At 43.1% G+C, this 20,336-nt stretch overlaps 1 protein-coding gene across 5 annotated transcripts in view; it reads right to left on the reverse strand.

Moving 5' to 3' along the window:
* Window positions 1-20,336, reverse strand: part of SZT2 (SZT2 subunit of KICSTOR complex) — a 187,260-nt gene that overhangs the window by 40,898 nt on the left and 126,026 nt on the right. For 3 of the 5 annotated variants that reach the window (XM_088447303.1, XM_088447301.1, XM_088447302.1), the window contains 16 exons: window positions 17,518-17,647; window positions 15,697-15,825; window positions 15,507-15,609; window positions 14,286-14,403; window positions 14,084-14,195; window positions 13,814-13,932; window positions 13,563-13,727; window positions 13,101-13,179; window positions 5,666-5,851; window positions 5,406-5,591; window positions 5,158-5,321; window positions 4,878-5,038; window positions 3,510-3,607; window positions 2,413-2,545; window positions 2,104-2,231; window positions 1,828-1,908 (listed from right to left, as the gene is read on the reverse strand). In XM_088447303.1, coding sequence (XP_088303429.1) covers window positions 1,828-1,908; window positions 2,104-2,231; window positions 2,413-2,545; window positions 3,510-3,607; window positions 4,878-5,038; window positions 5,158-5,321; window positions 5,406-5,591; window positions 5,666-5,851; window positions 13,101-13,179; window positions 13,563-13,727; window positions 13,814-13,932; window positions 14,084-14,195; window positions 14,286-14,403; window positions 15,507-15,609; window positions 15,697-15,825; window positions 17,518-17,647 — 2,092 coding nt within the window. The remainder of the gene's footprint in view (window positions 1-1,827; window positions 1,909-2,103; window positions 2,232-2,412; window positions 2,546-3,509; window positions 3,608-4,877; window positions 5,039-5,157; window positions 5,322-5,405; window positions 5,592-5,665; window positions 5,852-13,100; window positions 13,180-13,562; window positions 13,728-13,813; window positions 13,933-14,083; window positions 14,196-14,285; window positions 14,404-15,506; window positions 15,610-15,696; window positions 15,826-17,517; window positions 17,648-20,336) is intronic. The other 2 variants (XM_088447305.1, XM_088447304.1) reach the window with 1 other exon arrangement.

Consider the following 20,336-nt stretch of genomic DNA (forward strand, 5'->3'; position numbering starts at 1 on the left):
TTAAGGATAAAAAGTGGAATGTTATGCAATGGCCAAGTCAATCCCCTGACCTGAATCCGATTGAGCATGCATTTCACTTGATGAAGACAAAACTGAAGGGAAAATGCCCCAAGAACAAGCAGGAACTGAAGACATTTGCAGTAGAGGCCTGGCAGAGCATCACCAGGGATGAAACCCAGCGTCTAGTGATGTCTATGCGTTCCAGACTTCAAGTTGATTTAGGATTGTTTAGTTTGTCCCATTACTTTTGGCCCCTTAAAAAGTGGGAGGCATATATAGAAACCGTTGTAATTCCTACACCGTTCACCTGATTTGGATGTACTTACCCTCAAATTAAATCTGAAAGTCTGCAGTTAAAGCACATCTTGTTTGTTTTCTTTCAAAGCCATTGTGGTGGTAAATAGAGTCCAAAATATGAAAATTCTGTCAATGTCCCAATATTTATGCACCTGACTGTAAATGCTGTAAATAGCTGCTATTTGCGTCTTTGCAGAAGGGTTGAAGAATATAATTTAGAAGGGTTTTTTTTCTGAAAATAAGTTGTCCCAGCAAATTTGGGGTACACGAAAATGGGTGCTAGCATATTTTAAAGTTCCTACAGTGAAGTTTTAAAAAAAAAAACTTAAAAAATCCGAAATGGTGAAATGACGTCACCGGCGATACTTTTCCGTAGAAACGACCTTTTCACACCTAACTGAATACGGCCCATAGACTCTGCCAAGGGGGTAAAAATAGCTCTGCCTGGTAAGTATAAAAGCCAATAAACTTGTCTGAAGGTGTTGCTTATTTGCTTTATTAAAGTGCCCTTCACCCTGTCTGTGGTGCTTAAGCCCCAACATCATATAGATGCCCAGAGGGTTGAGCGACCGATGCCGCCGCCAGGGCACAAGGCTGATGGGGTGGCACCATTGCTGCCTCAGTGGCACCTGTCGCAGGGTTCTGGCATGCTAGGAGGGGCACCTTGCAGCTTGGGAAGATACTCGGCGGACACGCCAGATGCCCAGCCCATCACTTCTGTGTTATCATGCATCACATGCTTGGAGGCACGCGTGGAAGTGCCCTGCTATGGTTCTGTCGGCTGCCATGAAGGCTAATGGAGGAAAGTGTTTCACTTGTAGGGATGGCCATCGACCATCGATAGTTAACAACCATCAGTGGTTAAATAGCCGATTGTTTTGCCATTGATGGGAGAGAGCCATTGGTTTTCCGTCATCGATGGGACCCGGTGTTTTTTGTTTTTTTTAACAGTACAAAGCTGAACCCCACCCCTGGCAGCTGCTAATCGAGGGGTGAAAACCACTGATGGTTCATCATAGGTTTTTGTGCCATCGATGACAATTACCAATGAAACCATCAATGATGGCCATCCCTGTTCACTTGCATAGGTGACATTTACAGACGTGTCCACCTACATCTTACCTCCGTGCGCTAGGAGTCGCGTTAAACATAGCCCTGTGCGTCTCGGTAGCACCAAGTGTCTTTTTCTGCGATTTTTTTACCTTCAAGTGCTTCTTATTCTCACAGCGATGTGAATAGGATACACAAGCAGCTTCTGCTGATTAAAATGAAATACTACATTACAGTGACGCTCGGCACTCCTGAGTCACCCCGCGGCATGGCGCGACTAGCAGGGCTGTTTAACGCGCATGGAAGTGAGATGTATGTGGACACACCTGTGTGCGTGAATTGTATGCATCTGTTTTGTGAATAGTCTGTTTAGAAGATGAGAGCAGTGGGCACAGTTACTCTTACACACCCCTATAGGTGAGTCTCACACCTCAACCACCACCCACGGTGCTCGGCAGCATACAAGACACACCGACTTACACTTTTTCAACTTGCAGCCCTCATCATTATTTGTTTCCTTATCCCCATCCTCCTCCTCCTCCTCCTCCTCACTTGAATACACTGAGAGCAAAGAACAAAGTCTCAGAACGCAATGATGTCGTCGTATTCCGCACGGATGACCTCCACGGATTGCAATCAATTATTAAGAACGTAAGCAACCAGTTAAATACAGGTTAGTTCCCTACAGTATATCTATAGTTACTGGAGTCTAACAGACACGGAAACCAATTTGCGATAAATTTCAGAGCGACTCACCCTGTTCAGTGCTATATCTCCACTGGCGGAAGTTCCGTCCCAGCAGGATCATCTCGCGGGCAGCCGCAGGTCGAGGTGGGCTATGCTGGCTGGTCGAATAAGGCACAAACACTGGTCCATCGGGGCCACTGGAGAAATAAACACTTCAGAATGAAACGGACAAAGTACCGGAATAAAAAGTCATAAAATATTTTTTTTTTTAGCCACAGTAACTATAGTATTTTTACCTAAATGTGACCCCCATCATCCCCAATTTATTTATCTTAGTCACCACAGTTCTGCCCTAAATTCAGTGAATTTAAGACTTACATAGTTTTATCAAACACTCTGACGTTGGTGTCACTGGCCAGGGATGTGATGACATTGAAGAGTTCAGTCAGAATGGAGGGAAGGAGAAATCGGGACACGGTCTGTGCGGAGCAGAGCTGAATGGACGGACAGCCTGCAGGGGTGACAGGAAGGAAATCACGGGAGATACAAGGTCACTCAGAATATAAACTGAAACGAAGTGACACAAATCACTGAAAATATCAAAACTTGACTACACATTATAGTGTAGTGCTCCCATCACAGAGGGAGTAGTCATTTTGTGGGCTGAACCAATATTTATGAAAATCCAACCTGTCCATTTGCTATAATCCAGTGACATCAATGAAAGATATTGCTCTCTAGGTTACTAGAAAATCAGCACATCAGTGATGTCACTGGCTACTAGTGACTCTATAGGCTGCACTCTCATTATGAACCAGTAACATCATAAAAGGATAAGCTGCATTCTCAGTGATGTCACTGGTTCCTAGTGTATGGATAGGCTGCATTCTCAGTGATGTCACTTGTTCTTAGTGAGTGGATATCTCAGTGATGTCACTGGTTCCTAGTGTATGGATAGGCTGCATTCTCAGTGATGTCACTTGTTCTTAGTGAGTGGATATCTCAGTGATGTCATTGGTTCCTAATGTATGGATAGGCTGCATTCTCAGTGATGTCACTGGTTCCTAGTGAGTGGATAGGCTGTGTTCTCAGTGATGTCACTGGTTCCTAGTGAGTGGATAGGCTGCATTCTCAGGTGATGTCATTGGTTCCTAGTGTATGGATAGGCTGCATTCTCAGTGATGTCACTGTTTCCTAGTGAGTGGATAGGCTGCATTCTCAGGTGATGTCACTGGTTCCTAGTGAAAGGATAGGCTGCATTCTCAGTGATGTTACTGGTTCTTAGTAAAAGGATAGGCTGCATTCTCAGTGATGTCACTGGATCGAAGTGTATGGATAGACTGCATTCTCAGTGATGTCACGGATTCCTAGTAAGTGGATAGGCTGCATTCTCAGTAATGTCACTGATACAGAGCATTTTTATATGAAGGCTATACAATTAATTAATGACTGGTAAGATTCTGTATTATACATACCTAGCTGATTCATGAAGTTCATCCACTGTAGACATGTCTGACTGTATAAAGGGTGCAGGAAGCCCACGTCGCCCTCCTCCAGCTGTACCTGGCGCTTCCTACATAGGACATATTGACGGTTGTAGCACTGAATTTAGGAAAAACAAGGCTCTAGGGCAGGCATGCCAAACACGCGGCCCAAATAGACATTTTATGCGGCCCGACTGTGTGGTCCCAAATACATATATTATGCAGCCCAGCTGGTCCCTGTGTGGCCGCTCTTCATTCCCCCCTCTGCTCTAATCAGTCGGTCTGGCTGTTGCGATCGGAGCTCAGCTTCGATCGGGCAGTGTTACTGTAGTTAAAAACATGGGCGACAGGGAAGCTACTGCGCATGCCCACCCGCAGCAGCTCCCCCAATAAGCCTTTGCGGAGCCGTCAGTCACCACTGACGGCCTCACCTCCATCCCGTCAGCAGCGCAGCCCGGCCCTTCCCTGCACACACAGTCACACGCAGCAGCAGCAGCCTGCACACTGATTGAAGTCAAGAAAAGGAGCCAGCGCTAGCCCGCCAATTCTGACAGTGTCATAGTAGTGTGACGGTCAAATGTATACTTTAATAAATCTGTCTGCCTGACTAGTGTAAAAAAGGGGGGGGGGGTTGGAGCTGAAGACACGACTGGGGATTGTGGGGAATGGTGAGGCTTAGAGATGGGCTGGGGGAATAGTGAGGTTGGGAGACAGGGGCTGGGGAATGGTGAGGCTGAGACACAGGGGGAGGCCTAGTCTTGCTCAGTGCACATGTGTGTGGGGAGAAGGTTTGGAGCATATTATTGTGGGGCAGGAGCATATTATTACTAGGGGAGTGGGGCTGGTGTTTGTGGAGCATATTATTACTAGAGGAGTGGGGCTGGTGTTTGTGGAGCATATTATTACTAGAGGAGTGGGGCTGGTGTTTGTGGAGCATATTATTACAAGAGGAGTCTGAAGTATATTACTATATTATGTCATGTGGGGATGGGGTCTGGAGCATATTATTGAAGGGGGGTGTCTGGAGCATATTATTATATTATCATGCGGGGATGGGGTCTGGAGCATATTATTGGGGGGGGTGTCTGGAGCATATTATTATATTATGTCATGTGGTGATGGGGTCTGGAGCATATTATTGAGGGGGGATCAGGAGCACATTATTATATTATGTCATGTGATTGTTATATGCACTTACTTTGCCTGCAATTTTTATATTGATTGAACCTTATATTGAACTTTTTAGACTGGCATATAAGACTTTATTTTCCACACACTCTTAGACCTTGAATATTCGGCCCGGTTGGGGTTTTGAGTTAGACATGACGGCTCTAGGGACAGAGCAGCAATAGCCACTACCTCTGTGCGTGTTCCATGCGTATACCGGGCCTGTCCAGGCAACTTGGAACCTTAAGACTCTCAGTCTTATGCCGGCGCCTTGTCCGCGGTTCCTCTGTGCGTTCACAAACTATATCATCTGTGGTTTTCGGGGGTCCCAGCTCAGCACTGTCAGGTTTACTCTGCAAATAGCAATAGAAAAATTATTATTTATACATCTGCGCAAGTTCATACCATTTACTAAAGAAACAGACACTTACTGACTAAAAAGCTCAATGTTCTAAAATTTCCCCTCCCTTACCAGCATATCCCAGAAGCTCCTGCGCCCGGTTTTACTGGGAGGGGTGCTTGGGTCTGTGCCAGATTGAGACACGGATGGTGGGAGGGTGATTGGGGAAGGGCGAGATTTATTAGATGATGAAACCAATTCCATTGTATCAGGATGTGACTGGGAGGGGCCTTTTCCTAAAAACAGAGAAGGGAAAATGATCTCACACACGTCACACTCCTAAATGTCGCCATGTACAAAAAGAGCCTTCTTACTGCTACCATTTATAGCAATATCCTGTTCTGCTGGGCCCACGGGATCCACACAGAGGGGCATCTGCAGGATGTGGAACTCGATGATGACATCACAGAGAGCGTGCCGCAGCGAATTAGAGAGCCGCTCAGATAACTGGGAGGAGCTGATGTTACCCTTCTCCCAAATGTCAAAGCGCACCAAGGTTAGAGAGGCTGGAACACAAAAGACCGGGTCACAAGAGAGGACAGGAGAGATAAAGAGGGAGGCGACAAATGGCGATCTCTACCTGAACTGTCGACACTGGAATCCGGCATAAACCTGCTGACTTTAGTCAGCGACTCAAATGTGCTGAAGCTGAGCAGATGCGACGCTGTAGAAGGGCAAACAAGAGGCGGTCCTGAGCGCTCCCCGTACGCCTGCGTCACCAGGGCCCCGTGCTCATCCACAAATGAAAGCGCAATGCAGGCGATGCCTAAAGGGAAACAAGAGGTCTCATTATCTGCATTTTCAGGACGTCATATGTGCTACAAGGACTTGTATAAAGTGACTTAGGGCATCCAGGCACTCTGACCATCAAAGGGGCAGATATAAAATAACGCGGTCAGTGCACAGCTGACGCAAATTCATTAATTACTTTTAGAAAGGGTGTATACTAGAATGTGTCTGTGAATATACGGAACAAAGTGCCTTATTCAGGTTGGATCGCAAGGCTGCGTTCATACGCAACCGGACAATGTCTGTGATGTGCGCATGCATCGCAGTGCGCGTACCGGCTGATACAATCAGGAAGCAATAGCAGTGAGAACGCAGTCCCATATCATAGTGATAGACATGAAGTGGCCGTTTTGTGATAGAGGGGGGGGGTTGGCTTTACGCAGGTTTGCCTGTGCCTTTGAACGCTATTACAGGGGCGTGCATAATTAAGCCCCTGCGATCGTATACGCTGGCAGAGGTTTAGATGGCGTCAAGAAGTTTAGCAGTTTGTGAGGTAGGGTCAGGTCAACCACAACTGTGAGAATGATTCCGATGTTACTCGATGTTACTGATGTTTTCGCTCACTTGCGGATGCATGTCATGGGAAGTGGGTATAGTGCTGTGGTTTCCGTGCGATTGCCTTCATTAGCATATTTTCGCTGCAAGCAGGTGCGTGCGAACGCAGCCTTGAGATCCGTGCTGAATCAGGCCCAAAAACCGTTGAGCAACAACTTGGCCTTACGAAAAATAGATACAGATCCATTGTTCTACCACGTAAACTATTCACTGGTGGAGGGGACACAGTGTACATAATGCACAAATATTAGGCAGCAGCAGGTAATCAGTGTCATCGCCCAGGAAGAGCAGCAACAACACACACAGACTGCCTCAGTGTTACTAAGAAAGGCATAAAGGTCTACTATAGATACAGTGACAAAGCATTGTGCTGCTCCTGCTGCCATTAATAACATTTATTTATACAGCACCAGCACACTTAGAGTAGTATCAGCTAATACACAGGGTATGATAGATATTGTGTATAATGAAGCACTATTAGGAATTACACACAGTGTATGATAGATGTTGTGTATGATGAAGCACTATTAGGAATTACACACAGTGTATGATAGATGTGGTGTATGATGAAGCACTATTAGGAATTACACACAGTGTATGATAGATATTGTGTATAATGAAGCACTATTAGGAATTACACACAGTGTATGATAGGTGTTGTGTATGATGAAGCACTATTAGGAATTACACACAGTGTATGATAGATGTGGTGTATGATGAAGCACTATTAGGAATTACACACAGTGTATGATAGATATTGTGTATAATGAAGCACTATTAGGAATTACACACAGTGTATGATAGGTGTGTATGATGAAGCACTATTAGGAATTACACACAGTGTATGATAGATATTGAGTATCGTGAAGCATTATTAGGAATTACACACAGTGTATGATAGGTGTTGTGTATGATGAAGCACTATTAGGAATTACACACAGTGTATGATAGATATTGTGTATAATGAAGCACTATTAGGAATTACACACAGTGTATGATATATATTGTGTATGATGAAGCACTATTAAGAATTACACACAGTGTATGATAGATGTGTATGATGAAGCACTATTAGGAATTACACACAGTGTATGATAGGTGTTGTGTATGATGAAGCACTATTAGGAATTACACACAGTGTATGATAGATGTGGTGTATGATGAAGCACTATTAGGAATTACACACAGTGTATGATAGATGTGGTGTATGATGAAGCACTATTAGGAATTACACACAGTGTATGATAGGTGTGTATGATGAAGCACTATTAGGAATTACACACAGTGTATGATAGATGTGGTGTATGATGAAGCACTATTAGGAATTACACACAGTGTATGATAGATGTTGTGTATCGTGAAGCACTATTAGGAATTACACACAGTGTATGATAGGTGTTGTGTATGATGAAGCACTATTAGGAATTACACACAGTGTATGATAGATGTGGTATATGATGAAGCACTATTAGGAATTACACACAGTGTATGATAGATGTTGTGTATCGTGAAGCACTATTAGGAATTACACACAGTGTATGATAGATGTGGTGTATGATGAAGCACTATTAGGAATTACACACAGTGTATGATAGATGTGGTGTATGATGAAGCACTATTAGGAATTACACACAGTGTATGATAGATGTTGTGTATCGTGAAGCATTATTAGGAATTACACACAGTGTATGATAGGTGTTGTGTATGATGAAGCACTATTAGGAATTACACACAGTGTATGATAGATGTGGTGTATGATGAAGCACTATTAGGAATTACACACAGTGTATGATAGATGTGGTGTATGATGAAGCACTATTAGGAATTACACACAGTGTATGATAGGTGTGTATGATGAAGCACTATTAGGAATTACACACAGTGTATGATAGATGTGGTGTATGATGAAGCACTATTAGGAATTACACACAGTGTATGATAGATGTTGTGTATGATGAAGCACTATTAGGAATTACACACAGTGTATGATAGATGTGGTGTATGATGAAGCACTATTAGGAATTACCCACAGTGTATGATAGATGTGGTGTATGATGAAGCACTATTAGGAATTACACACAGTGTATGATAGGTGTGTATGATGAAGCACTATTAGGAATTACACACAGTGTATGATAGATGTTGTGTATCGTGAAGCACTATTAGGAATTACACACAGTGTATGATAGGTGTTGTGTATGATGAAGCACTATTAGGAATTACACACAGTGTATGATAGGTGTTGTGTATGATGAAGCACTATTAGGAATTACACACAGTATATGATAGGTGTGTATGATGAAGCACTATTAGGAATTACACACAGTGTATGATAGATGTTGTGTATGATGCAGCACTATTAGGAATTACACACAGTGTATGATAGGTGTGTATGATGAAGCACTATTAGGAATTACACACAGTGTATGATAGATGTTGTGTATGATGCAGCAGTATTAGGAATTACACACAGTGTATGACGAAGCACTATTAGGAATTACACACAGTGTATGATAGATGTGTATGATGAAGCACTATTAGGAATTACACACAGTGTATGATAGGTGTTGTGTATGATGAAGCACTATTAGGAATTACACACAGTGTATGATAGGTGTGTATGATGAAGCACTATTAGGAATTACACACAGTGTATGATAGATGTTGTGTATGATGAAGCACTAATAGGAATTACACACAGTGTATGATAGATGTGGTGTATGATGAAGCACTATTAGGAATTACACACAGTGTATGATAGATGTGTATGATGCAGCACTATTAGGAATTACACACAGTGTATGATAGATGTTGTGTATGATGAAGCACTAATAGGAATTACACACAGTGTATGATAGATGTATATGATGAAGCACTATTAGGAATTACACACAGTGTATGATAGATGTGTATGACGAAGCACTATTAGGAATTACACACAGTGTATGATAGATGTTGTGTATCGTGAAGCACTATTAGGAATTACACACAGTGTATGATAGATGTGGTGTATGATGAAGCACTATTAGGAATTACACACAGTGTATGATAGATGTGGTGTATGATGAAGCACTATTAGGAATTACACACAGTGTTAGATGTGTATGATGAAGCACTATTAGGAATTACACACAGTGTATGATAGGTGTGGTGTATGATGAAGCACTATTAGGAATTACACACAGTGTTAGATGTGTATGATGAAGCACTATTAGGAATTACACACAGTGTATGATAGATGTGGTGTATGATGAAGCACTATTAGGAATTACACACAGTGTATGATAGATGTGGTGTATGATGAAGCACTATTAGGAATTACACACAGTGTATGATAGATGTTGTGTATGATGCAGCACTATTAGGAATTACACACAGTGTATGATAGGTGTGTATGATGAAGCACTATTAGGAATTACACACAGTGTATGATAGATGTTGTGTATGATGCAGCACTATTAGGAATTACACACAGTGTATGATAGGTGTGTATGATGAAGCACTATTAGGAATTACACACAGTGTATGATAGATGTTGTGTATGATGCAGCAGTATTAGGAATTACACACAGTGTATGACGAAGCACTATTAGGAATTACACACAGTGTATGATAGATGTGTATGATGAAGCACTATTAGGAATTACACACAGTGTATGATAGGTGTTGTGTATGATGAAGCACTATTAGGAATTACACACAGTGTATGATAGGTGTGTATGATGAAGCACTATTAGGAATTACACACAGTGTATGATAGATGTTGTGTATGATGAAGCACTAATAGGAATTACACACAGTGTATGATAGATGTGGTGTATGATGAAGCACTATTAGGAATTACACACAGTGTATGATAGATGTGTATGATGCAGCACTATTAGGAATTACACACAGTGTATGATAGGTGTGTATGATGAAGCACTATTAGGAATTACACACAGTGTATGATAGATGTTGTGTATGATGAAGCACTAATAGGAATTACACACAGTGTATGATAGATGTATATGATGAAGCACTATTAGGAATTACACACAGTGTATGATAGATGTGTATGACGAAGCACTATTAGGAATTACACACAGTGTATGATAGATGTGGTGTATGATGAAGCACTATTAGGAATTACACACAGTGTATGATAGATGTGGTGTATGATGAAGCACTATTAGGAATTACACACAGAGTATGATAGGTGTTGTGTATGATGAAGCACTATTAGGAATTACACACAGTGTATGATAGATGTGTATGACGAAGCACTATTAGGAATTACACACAGTGTATGATAGATGTTGTGTATGATGCAGCACTATTAGGAATTACACACAGTGTATGATAGGTGTGTATGATGAAGCACTATTAGGAATTACACACAGTGTATGATAGATGTGCATGACGAAGCACTATTAGGAATTACACACAGTGTATGATAGATGTGTATGATGAAGCACTATTAGGAATTACACACAGTGTATGATAGGTGTGTATGATGAAGCACTATTAGGAATTACACACAGTGTATGATAGATGTGGTGTATGATGAAGCACTATTAGTAATTACACACAGTGTATGATAGATGTGGTGTATGATGAAGCACTATTAGGAATTACACACAGTGTATGATAGATGTGGTGTATGATGAAGCACTATTAGGAATTACACACAGTGTTAGATGTGTATGATGAAGCACTATTAGGAATTACACACAGTGTATGATAGGTGTGGTGTATGATGAAGCACTATTAGGAATTACACACAGTGTTAGATGTGTATGATGAAGCACTATTAGGAATTACACACAGTGTATGATAGATGTGGTGTATGATGAAGCACTATTAGGAATTACACACAGTGTATGATAGATGTGGTGTATGATGAAGCACTATTAGGAATTACACACAGTGTATGATAGATGTGGTGTATGATGAAGCACTATTAGGAATTACACACAGTGTATGATAGATGTTGTGTATCGTGAAGCACTATTAGGAATTACACACAGTGTATGATAGGTGTTGTGTATGATGAAGCACTATTAGGAATTACACACAGTGTATGATAGATGTGGTGTATGATGAAGCACTATTAGGAATTACACACAGTGTATGATAGATGTGGTATATGATGAAGCACTATTAGGAATTACACACAGTGTATGATAGATGTTGTGTATGATGAAGCACTATTAGGAATTACACACAGTGTATGAGAGGTGTGTATGATGAAGCACTATTAGGAATTACACACAGTGTATGATAGATGTTGTGTATGATGAAGCACTATTAGGAATTACACACAGTGTATGAGAGGTGTGTATGATGCAGCACTATTAGGAATTACACACAGTGTATGATAGATGTGTATGACGAAGCACTATTAGGAATTACACACAGTGTATGATAGATGTGGTGTATGATGAAGCACTATTAGGAATTACACAGTGTATGATAGATGTGGTGTATGATGAAGCACTATTAGGAATTACACACAGTGTATGATAGATGTTGTGTATGATGCAGCACTATTAGGAATTACACAGAGTGTATGATAGATGTTGTGTATGATGATGCAGCACTATTAGGAATTACACACAGTGTATGATAGGTGTGTATGATGAAGCACTATTAAGAATTACACACAGTGTATGATAGATGTGGTGTATGATGAAGCACTATTAAGAATTACACACAGTGTATGATAGGTGTGTATGATGAAGCACTATTAGGAATTACACACAGTGTATGATAGATGTGTATGATGAAGCACTATTAGGAATTACACACAGTGTATGATAGATGTGTATGATGAAGCACTATTAGGAATTACACACAGTGTATGATAGATGTATATGATGATGCACTATTAGGAATTACACACAGTGTATGATAGATGTGTATGACGAAGCACTATTAGGAATTACACACAGTGTATGATAGATGTGTATGATGAAGCACTATTAGGAATTACACACAGTGTATGATAGATGTTGTGTATCGTGAAGCACTATTAGGAATTACACACAGTGTATGATAGATGTGTATGATGAAGCACTATTAAGAATTACACAGTGTATGATAGATGTGGTGTATGATGAAGCACTATTAGGAATTACACACAGTGTATGATAGATGTTGTCTATGATGCAGCACTATTAAGAATTACACACAGTGTATGATAGGTGTGTATGATGAAGCACTATTAGGAATTACACACAGTGTATGATAGATGTGTATGATGAAGCACTATTAGGAATTACACACAGTGTATGATGAAGCACTATTAGGAATTACACACAGTGTATGATAGATATTGTGTATGATGAAGCACTATTAGGAATTACAGACAGTGTATGATAGATGTGTATGATGAAGCACTAATAGGAATTACACACAGTGTATGATAGATGTGTATGATGCAGCACTATTAGGAATTACACACAGTGTATGATAGGTGTGTATGAAGAAGCACTATTAGGAATTACACACAGTGTATGATAGGTGTGTATGATGAAGCACTATTAGGAATTACACACAGTGTATGATAGATGTGTATGATGAAGCACTATTAGGAATTACACACAGTGTATGATAGGTGCTGCACTCCAGCGAGAGTCTGTATAATGAAACACCACCAGATAACACACAGGGACAGAGATATCCCTTACCTTTCCCTCCTGTGCCTTGTCCTCCAGGCTTATTATATAAGAACAGGTCTAGCTCCGGAAGGGAGTTGTGGTAATAATGCTACAAAGAAATACAATGTTGTTTTCACATACACACAGTAAATAATATTTAAATCATTCACATCAATCTCTGCCCCATTAGAGGTGACCGTTGTAATTCTCCTCCACACACTAGGGGGTAACTTTAACAGCAGACATTTAGGCTGCCAGTATGTGTTTGGCCTGTGGGAGCCCCAGAGAAAAATTATTCAAACATTGGGAGAACGTACAAACTCCACACAGATAGGGCTATGATTGAAAACAAAGCCCATGGCCCCAGCATGCTAAGACAACAATGCTAACTAAAAACACCTTGAAAAAGGAAAACAAAAAATCTATGCAATTACACACAGCCTCCAAAACCAACTGTAGACAAAGTAGTTGAGGGCACTAGAACAGCCTCACCTGGAAGTGATGTTCTCCATTACTGTCTGTGTACTTGGGTGTATGGAGGAAGATGAGCAGATTCTGACGCAAGTAGTAGGCCATCGCTTGGAGACACGGCAGAGAGGATTGTGGGATTGTAAACAGCAGCACTTCAGTGGGGGCTGTTCCTCTAGGCTGGATGAACTGGAGATGAGAAAGAACCGGACTTTACTGGGGCTGTCACATGGGAACTTTAGGATGATCGAGAAATACTGTACCTACACCCTCACCTCCACGTCTGCTGGCGTCAGTTTGCAATTCCGCTGCAGCATGACCGTAATAATGTCCAACGTGGTCTCATCCAGACGCTTCCTGAGGACCTTCACCAAGTCATCAGTGATTTCAGAGCCTACAGAAATTAAATATAAAAAAATAGTAATCGCTTTGTTCTTTTTGGTCAAGTTTCAGTTTTCTCTCCTCTGTATTTGTGCAGACTCCTGTTTTGTAGCCATGTATCTCCTTAATGCTATCTAAGACCACGTTCATTCACAACATCTCACCTGCTTCTCCAACGCCGTGCACCAAGAGCAGAATATGCTTATCGATCTGCCCCACAGGTCTTGCAGAGTCTGAAGTTCGGGAAGCGGACAGGTCCAATGACAAACGGCTGCCCTGTAAAACCAACCGAGGATGAGAATGAATAAAAGGAGTAGACTACACACCCAAACCCGCCAAGCTGAACTTTAAATCCTGACACCTTACCATCATATCCTCTGAGAAAACTGGCTCCTGGCTATGAGACAGAGCTAAGGAACGTGACATCATGGACTGGGACAAGTCCATTTCCCACAGACGGCCATTACCGGAGGTCTCCGAGAGTCTAAGAAAAAGGAGAGGAGAGAGAGATCTTAAAATCAGTACACCTCATTTTCACTGGCCGAAAAAAAAAAAGCTGCATTCGATTTCAAGATACATTGTTCTATTCTAAACAATGAAGCAGATCTCCAAGTGTATTCATGCATATAGATTTGACACTGAGGATAAGTGAATACAACTCAATACACATTAGACTGCTGGGTCTCACGTCCGATCCTTTGACAGGAATTTTGGACAGAGAATTAACTTTGCCGCAAATGCAAGATTTAAACAGGGGCATTGGTCTCAAGCACAGTGCCCGGTATCAATTGTAAAATATTTTATTTAGTTTTATTGATTTCTAACAACCTTCATATGTATAAATGACTCCAACATCGGCACAGATATAATACAACAGATAAGTAAAATTACACTGAAGCATAAATGTTATTTATAGAGAGCATAACAAGAGTAACTGCAAATACTGTAGGGAACCATGTGATGCTTGGGAGGGGCCTATATTTTGAGTACATATAGGTGGATTGATGGATTGCTGATGTACATGGGAGGAGGAGGCATGTATTGCCGGAATCGGTATGATTTCCCGGCGGACGGTATGCCGGCGGTCAGAAGACCGACAGCAGCATCCTGATGGTGAAGATCCCGACAGCGGCCTGTAATTCGCTTAACCCTCCCCCTCTCCCGGTGGTGCCTAACTCTAACCCCCACCCGGTGGTGTCTAACCCTAACCTCCCCCTGGTGGTGCCTTACCCTAACCCCCCCTTCCAGCACCCTAAACCTAACCCGCCCCGGTTGTTGCCTAACCCCCAACCTCTCCCCGGTGGTGCCTAACTCTAACCCCCCTCCCCGCAGCCTAACCCTAACCCTCCACGGTTGGTGCCTAACCCACTCCTGGAGGTCCCTAATCCTAACCTCCCATCCCCGGGCTAACGCTAACCTTTACCCGCATACTTACCTTTGGGATGCCGACGTACAGGATGGCGGCGTCGGCTTCCTGATGGGCGTCGGGAATCTGGCGTTGGTATACAGACTTCCAGCATCCCGTCCGCCGGCATCTTGACCGCATCCCTTATTGCTGGCCATATGTTTTACAGTACAGATACATACCGGAGATAGAAGACTGATTTGGTGGAACGCTCCTGATAAACAAACATGTTCTTCCTGTTGCTAACGGAGAAGGCACTGAGCACGGAGTGCAGTGACTGGAGGGCTGCGGGGACACAAGGACAGGCATCAGGGGGGGTTGGACTGGCGAAATCCTCCATGGCACTCTAAGGACATAAACAACGTGAATTACCTCTCAAGTTAGGGCCCATCTTAAGTCGAGGGTGGATGTGTATCACCGTACTCCATACCACATCGCAGGCAAAGTATCCTGGCATGAAGTGCATGGTGGCGGCCAGGTAATCCTCCTCTCCAGGGTAATCTGCAGAACAAAGAAAGGACACATGGGAGTCATGAGACAAGCACATGAGAAAAGTGGGCCAGTGGACAAGTAGCCCATAGCAACCAATCAACTTTGAGGTAGCATTCATCAAGTACATTGTATAAAATGATAGGTCGAAGCTGATTGGTTCTATGGGCAACTTCTCCACCCATTTCCCTGTTTGATACAGCCACCCCATAATTCACTAGAGATGTACAGATGTGTCTACATACATCTTACCTCTGTGAGCTACAAGTCACGTTAAACATAACGAGTGAGCGTCGTGTAACCCGGTGGCACCCAGCGCCTTTTTGCGTGACCTTCTACCTTCAAATGCGTCATGTTGACATGTGGCATTCCTATGGTCTGTGTGCGACTGCGGGTGTATCTGCATGCGAAATGCTACGTTACAGTGTCAGCAGCTGTGACACTGTAACGTGGCATGTCGCATGCTGCAGCTTGTGCCTACAGCGCAGAACTCGTGAGATTGAAGATGTCATCTTGCAAGACTTTAGGCTCTGCGGCATTACCCGTATAGGAACAGTAGACGGACGAACCAGGTCAATGACCTTCAGGAAACCAGAGTTCACTGCCAGGATCTGATCTGTACTGCAGCGTCGCGCCCCTGTTCCTCAGGGGTACCGCTACATTGTACCTACAGCATCGCCAGTAGGTCCGCTGCAGGCCCATAAGCTAGATTTGCTAATGCCAGCTTCAAGTGGCAACAGCCGTTATCACATGGTTTTGTGCTGGATATATAAACCTCATATACAGAAAGCTAGTATACAGTACCTAATAAAATGAATGAAATTATTTGATATAGAAAAATACACACACATAAAACATGATTAAAATAATTTTATCTAGAGAACAGATGTAATCAGTTCATAAATACTGACCTTCAACAACATGGGATTTATCGGTCATTGAACTGCTTTACACCTATGTTCCCGAAGGACGGTGTTTATGGACGGATTACATCTGTTATCCAGATAAGCTGATTTTAATCATGTTCTGCGTGCATTTTTCTGTATTACAGAATTTATTCAGCTACACTAGATGTTCCTGGTGCTCTGTACACGTTCTATGCAATGCTAAGGTACCAGCACCTGTAGAAAGGGTTTGCAATTATACAGCTTAGGATGAGGTCCACAGCATTATATAGATACGGGATGAGTATGAAATACCGGAGGCTGACTAGGTGGTGCCTAACCCTAATTCCCCCTCCCCGCAGCCTAACCTTAACCCTCCCCGGGGGTGCCTAACCCTAATTCCCGCACCCCACCAGGGGTCCCTAAACCTAACCTGCCCCTTCCCCAGGCTAACGCGCATACTTACCCCAGATCCTTCGTTCCATCCTGACCCCCTTCAGGATAGCGGCATAGGCATTTTGCCGGGCAGCAGGATTCCGGCGTCGGTATATCGCCGGCCGGCATATTCACTACATCCCTATAGATACATGTAAACATTTCTCTTTGGTACGTTGTCTAATTTGGATCCGCCTAGTGAGTTGAACAGTGAATTATAAGTAGAATACATTTCAGGAGTTGTAGAGATCCTACTCGATTAGTTGGGCGCTGTCCAAAACAAAATAGAGATAATAATACAACCGCTCCAACTGGGACGTCTCGGCTACAACCTATCCCAGCTGTCTATGCTAGAAAATATGAAACAGAAGTGTAGGGCGCTCACCTTCATTAGTGACCATCCTCTGCCATTTCGATGTGTAGGGACTCTCAGTCTTCCAGAGATCGTCCTCACTCTCTGCCACCAGTAGATTGTGGCACTGGTGGGTATCGTGGAGATTTTGAAGCAGCAGACGCTGGGTGAGGAATTGAAGCGTAAATATGGGAGGATACAAGAGTCATATGCAACCAATATCACCGACAACAATGTAAGCTCATGCAGGTCCTGATAATCACATCCTCAGTGTCCTGATCCGAAAAGCTTTTCAACAAGAGCTAATGGTGCATACACACGGTCAGATTTCCCTGGTCGATTTGAACGATAATGATATATCGTTATCGTTCAAATCGACCAGTTCTGGCCCCTTCAAACGACCAAACGATGGTCGATGCACGGGCGGTCGATATTGACCATCGCCCGTATATGCAGGCCAACCTGGTCGATATTGACCAGGTTATAAAGAAATGAAAAAAAAGAAAGCGCCTACTAGTATCTAAAAAATGTAAATGAACCACAAGTGAGACCAAAAAAATTAGGATTATTTCACTACTTATCTGGTAAAGAATTCTTCGGTCATATGACCATTGGGAGAAATATATGGAAAAAACAAAAAAAGAACCAACAGTGTGTATTGTAAAGAACTGTTTGTTAAATATAGAACACAAGGAAAACTTAAATTAGACCCTTTTTTTTATGGGAAACAATCTTTTCCCAAAATATAACTCAATCAAGAGGTCATAGTAGGTTTTTCAATGTTAAAAGAAGTTTTGTAATAACACAGTGACATAAAAATGGTAAAAAAACACACGTACAAGAAAAATAAATATTATATGCTTATCTGTCCATTCAAGGAGGATCAAGGTACAGCAAAACACAAGGTACAGCAAACCCTTGACCAGGTTAGCCTGTTTACAATAGGAACCCGCGATAGTTAATCACGGGTCGTTATAGACGATGGGGGGTTGATGCATTTGTTGGATGTTCAATATTGAACATCCAGCAGATGCAGGATGATCGGAAAACGATCGTTATCGTTATCTGATCGGCTCCAAGTCTGACCGTGTGTACCCTCCATAAGACAATACATGGGAATTTGATTCTCGGGCGCTCAGTACTTCTTAGAGGAATAATTGGGCAATCAGTTTTAAGGGTTACCGAGCTTGCAGCCCCATGCTAAGTGCATAGAGATCCATCAGAAACAGGCTTTAATTCCTCGTACGGGATGTAGTTCATATCCACGCTGTTGGGATGCCGGTGCCAGCATCCAGATTGTCGGCATCCCAACGGTAAGTGTTGGGGATATGGGGATGGTTAGCGTTAGACACTAGGGGGAGGGTTAGGATTAGGCTGCGGTAGGGGAGGGTTCGGTTTAGGGCTAGGATACTTACCTGCAGGTGTTGGTGTCTTAACCCTGTCGGGGTGCCCGTATCGAGATTCTGACTGCCGGCATCCCGTACCCAACCCCCCTTGTATGCACTAAGAATCACACGGAGCTTTTGATTCATGCCCATGAGACTCCCATAAGTGAGGGTCGTTCTGTGCAATTGCTTTGCCGCCGCCAAGTTCCTGCCACAAAACGCCCTATTTCACGGGAACGACAAGTTGCTCCCGGACTCAGAATAGGACGGACATACGTTGTATTAATAAATAAAAACTTGCTGTTTTTGTGGCCGTGAATAGAGAGGAGTGTGACTCAGAACCAGCCATTGTATCCATATTTTCGGGCTTCATATCTTTTCAAGATTACTACAAGTAGATCACGTACAGATGTGTTCTCATACACTATTGTGCAAACAATCCTTCTTGGCGCGCCAAGTCCCATGTGACTCTGCTTGTGTTGGGCGTCTTTCGCTCCGATGTGCACCTTAGTCGCAACGTGATGCTGCTTTGATAAGCGACACTTGTATATCTGTGTGCGGTTGAGTCTGAACCCATTTACGAAGTGCTACGATGCAGCGCCCTTTTCTCACGCCAAGTTCGGACTCCGCCGCGCCAGTTGTCTCGCCTATTGAGGCTAGGTGCATGAGGACACATCTGTGTGTTTTTACGCAATGAGGGCCTGATTCAGACCCGGACTTTAAGCCGCGATCGCTCGCTATGGGTGATTGTCGCCCATCTGCGCATGCGCGAACCAGTCACTGCGATCGGGAATCGTGCGCTCGTAGCACAAAGACTGAGCGCTACTTTGAGTGACAGGTAGTGCCCTTTGTGGGTGGTAACAGGGGAAGGTCCTGGGAAATGGGGGAATGGATGTGTGAACACAGGCGTGTCTGAGCATCAAAACGGCGTTTTTTGGGCGTGCATAATTAGCATGGAAGCGTCATTGTACACGTCACCTGGTTGTATTTCAGCCGGCAGTGATCGCGGCGGGGTAGGGTCTACCTTAAGGGCTGCGAGCAGCTCCGATGGCTATAGATGTTACTGAATAATCATACACTTCCTGGAGATGACGTGTGCCAAGAAAGAAAAGTGGGCGTCATTACGCCGGTGTGCGCTCACTCTGCCGACGCTCTCTAAGACAAAGAGGGCGTCCTCCTGGGTGTGCCATGGCGGCATTTGCATAACCGCCCCCTGACGGCTGCGAGAGAGAGCAGCTTAGCGTCCGGGTCTGAATCGCCCCGAGTCTTTTGTATTGTCATTATTGCTGATTTCAAAGAGCAGATTCTCCGTCATACTGTGTTATTAGTTAGTGGAGAAGTTACCCCATAGCAACCAATCAGCTTCCAATCGTTTTATAGAATGTACTTGACAAAAGCTAGCTAGAAGCTGATTGGTTACGATCGGATACTTCTCCACCATTTAGAAGGTTTCTGCCAGAGACCATA

This window comes from Taudactylus pleione, unplaced genomic scaffold (genome assembly GCF_031769625.1).
Source record: "Taudactylus pleione unplaced genomic scaffold, aTauple2 ptg000428l, whole genome shotgun sequence".
NCBI classification, from domain to species: domain Eukaryota; kingdom Metazoa; phylum Chordata; class Amphibia; order Anura; family Myobatrachidae; genus Taudactylus; species Taudactylus pleione.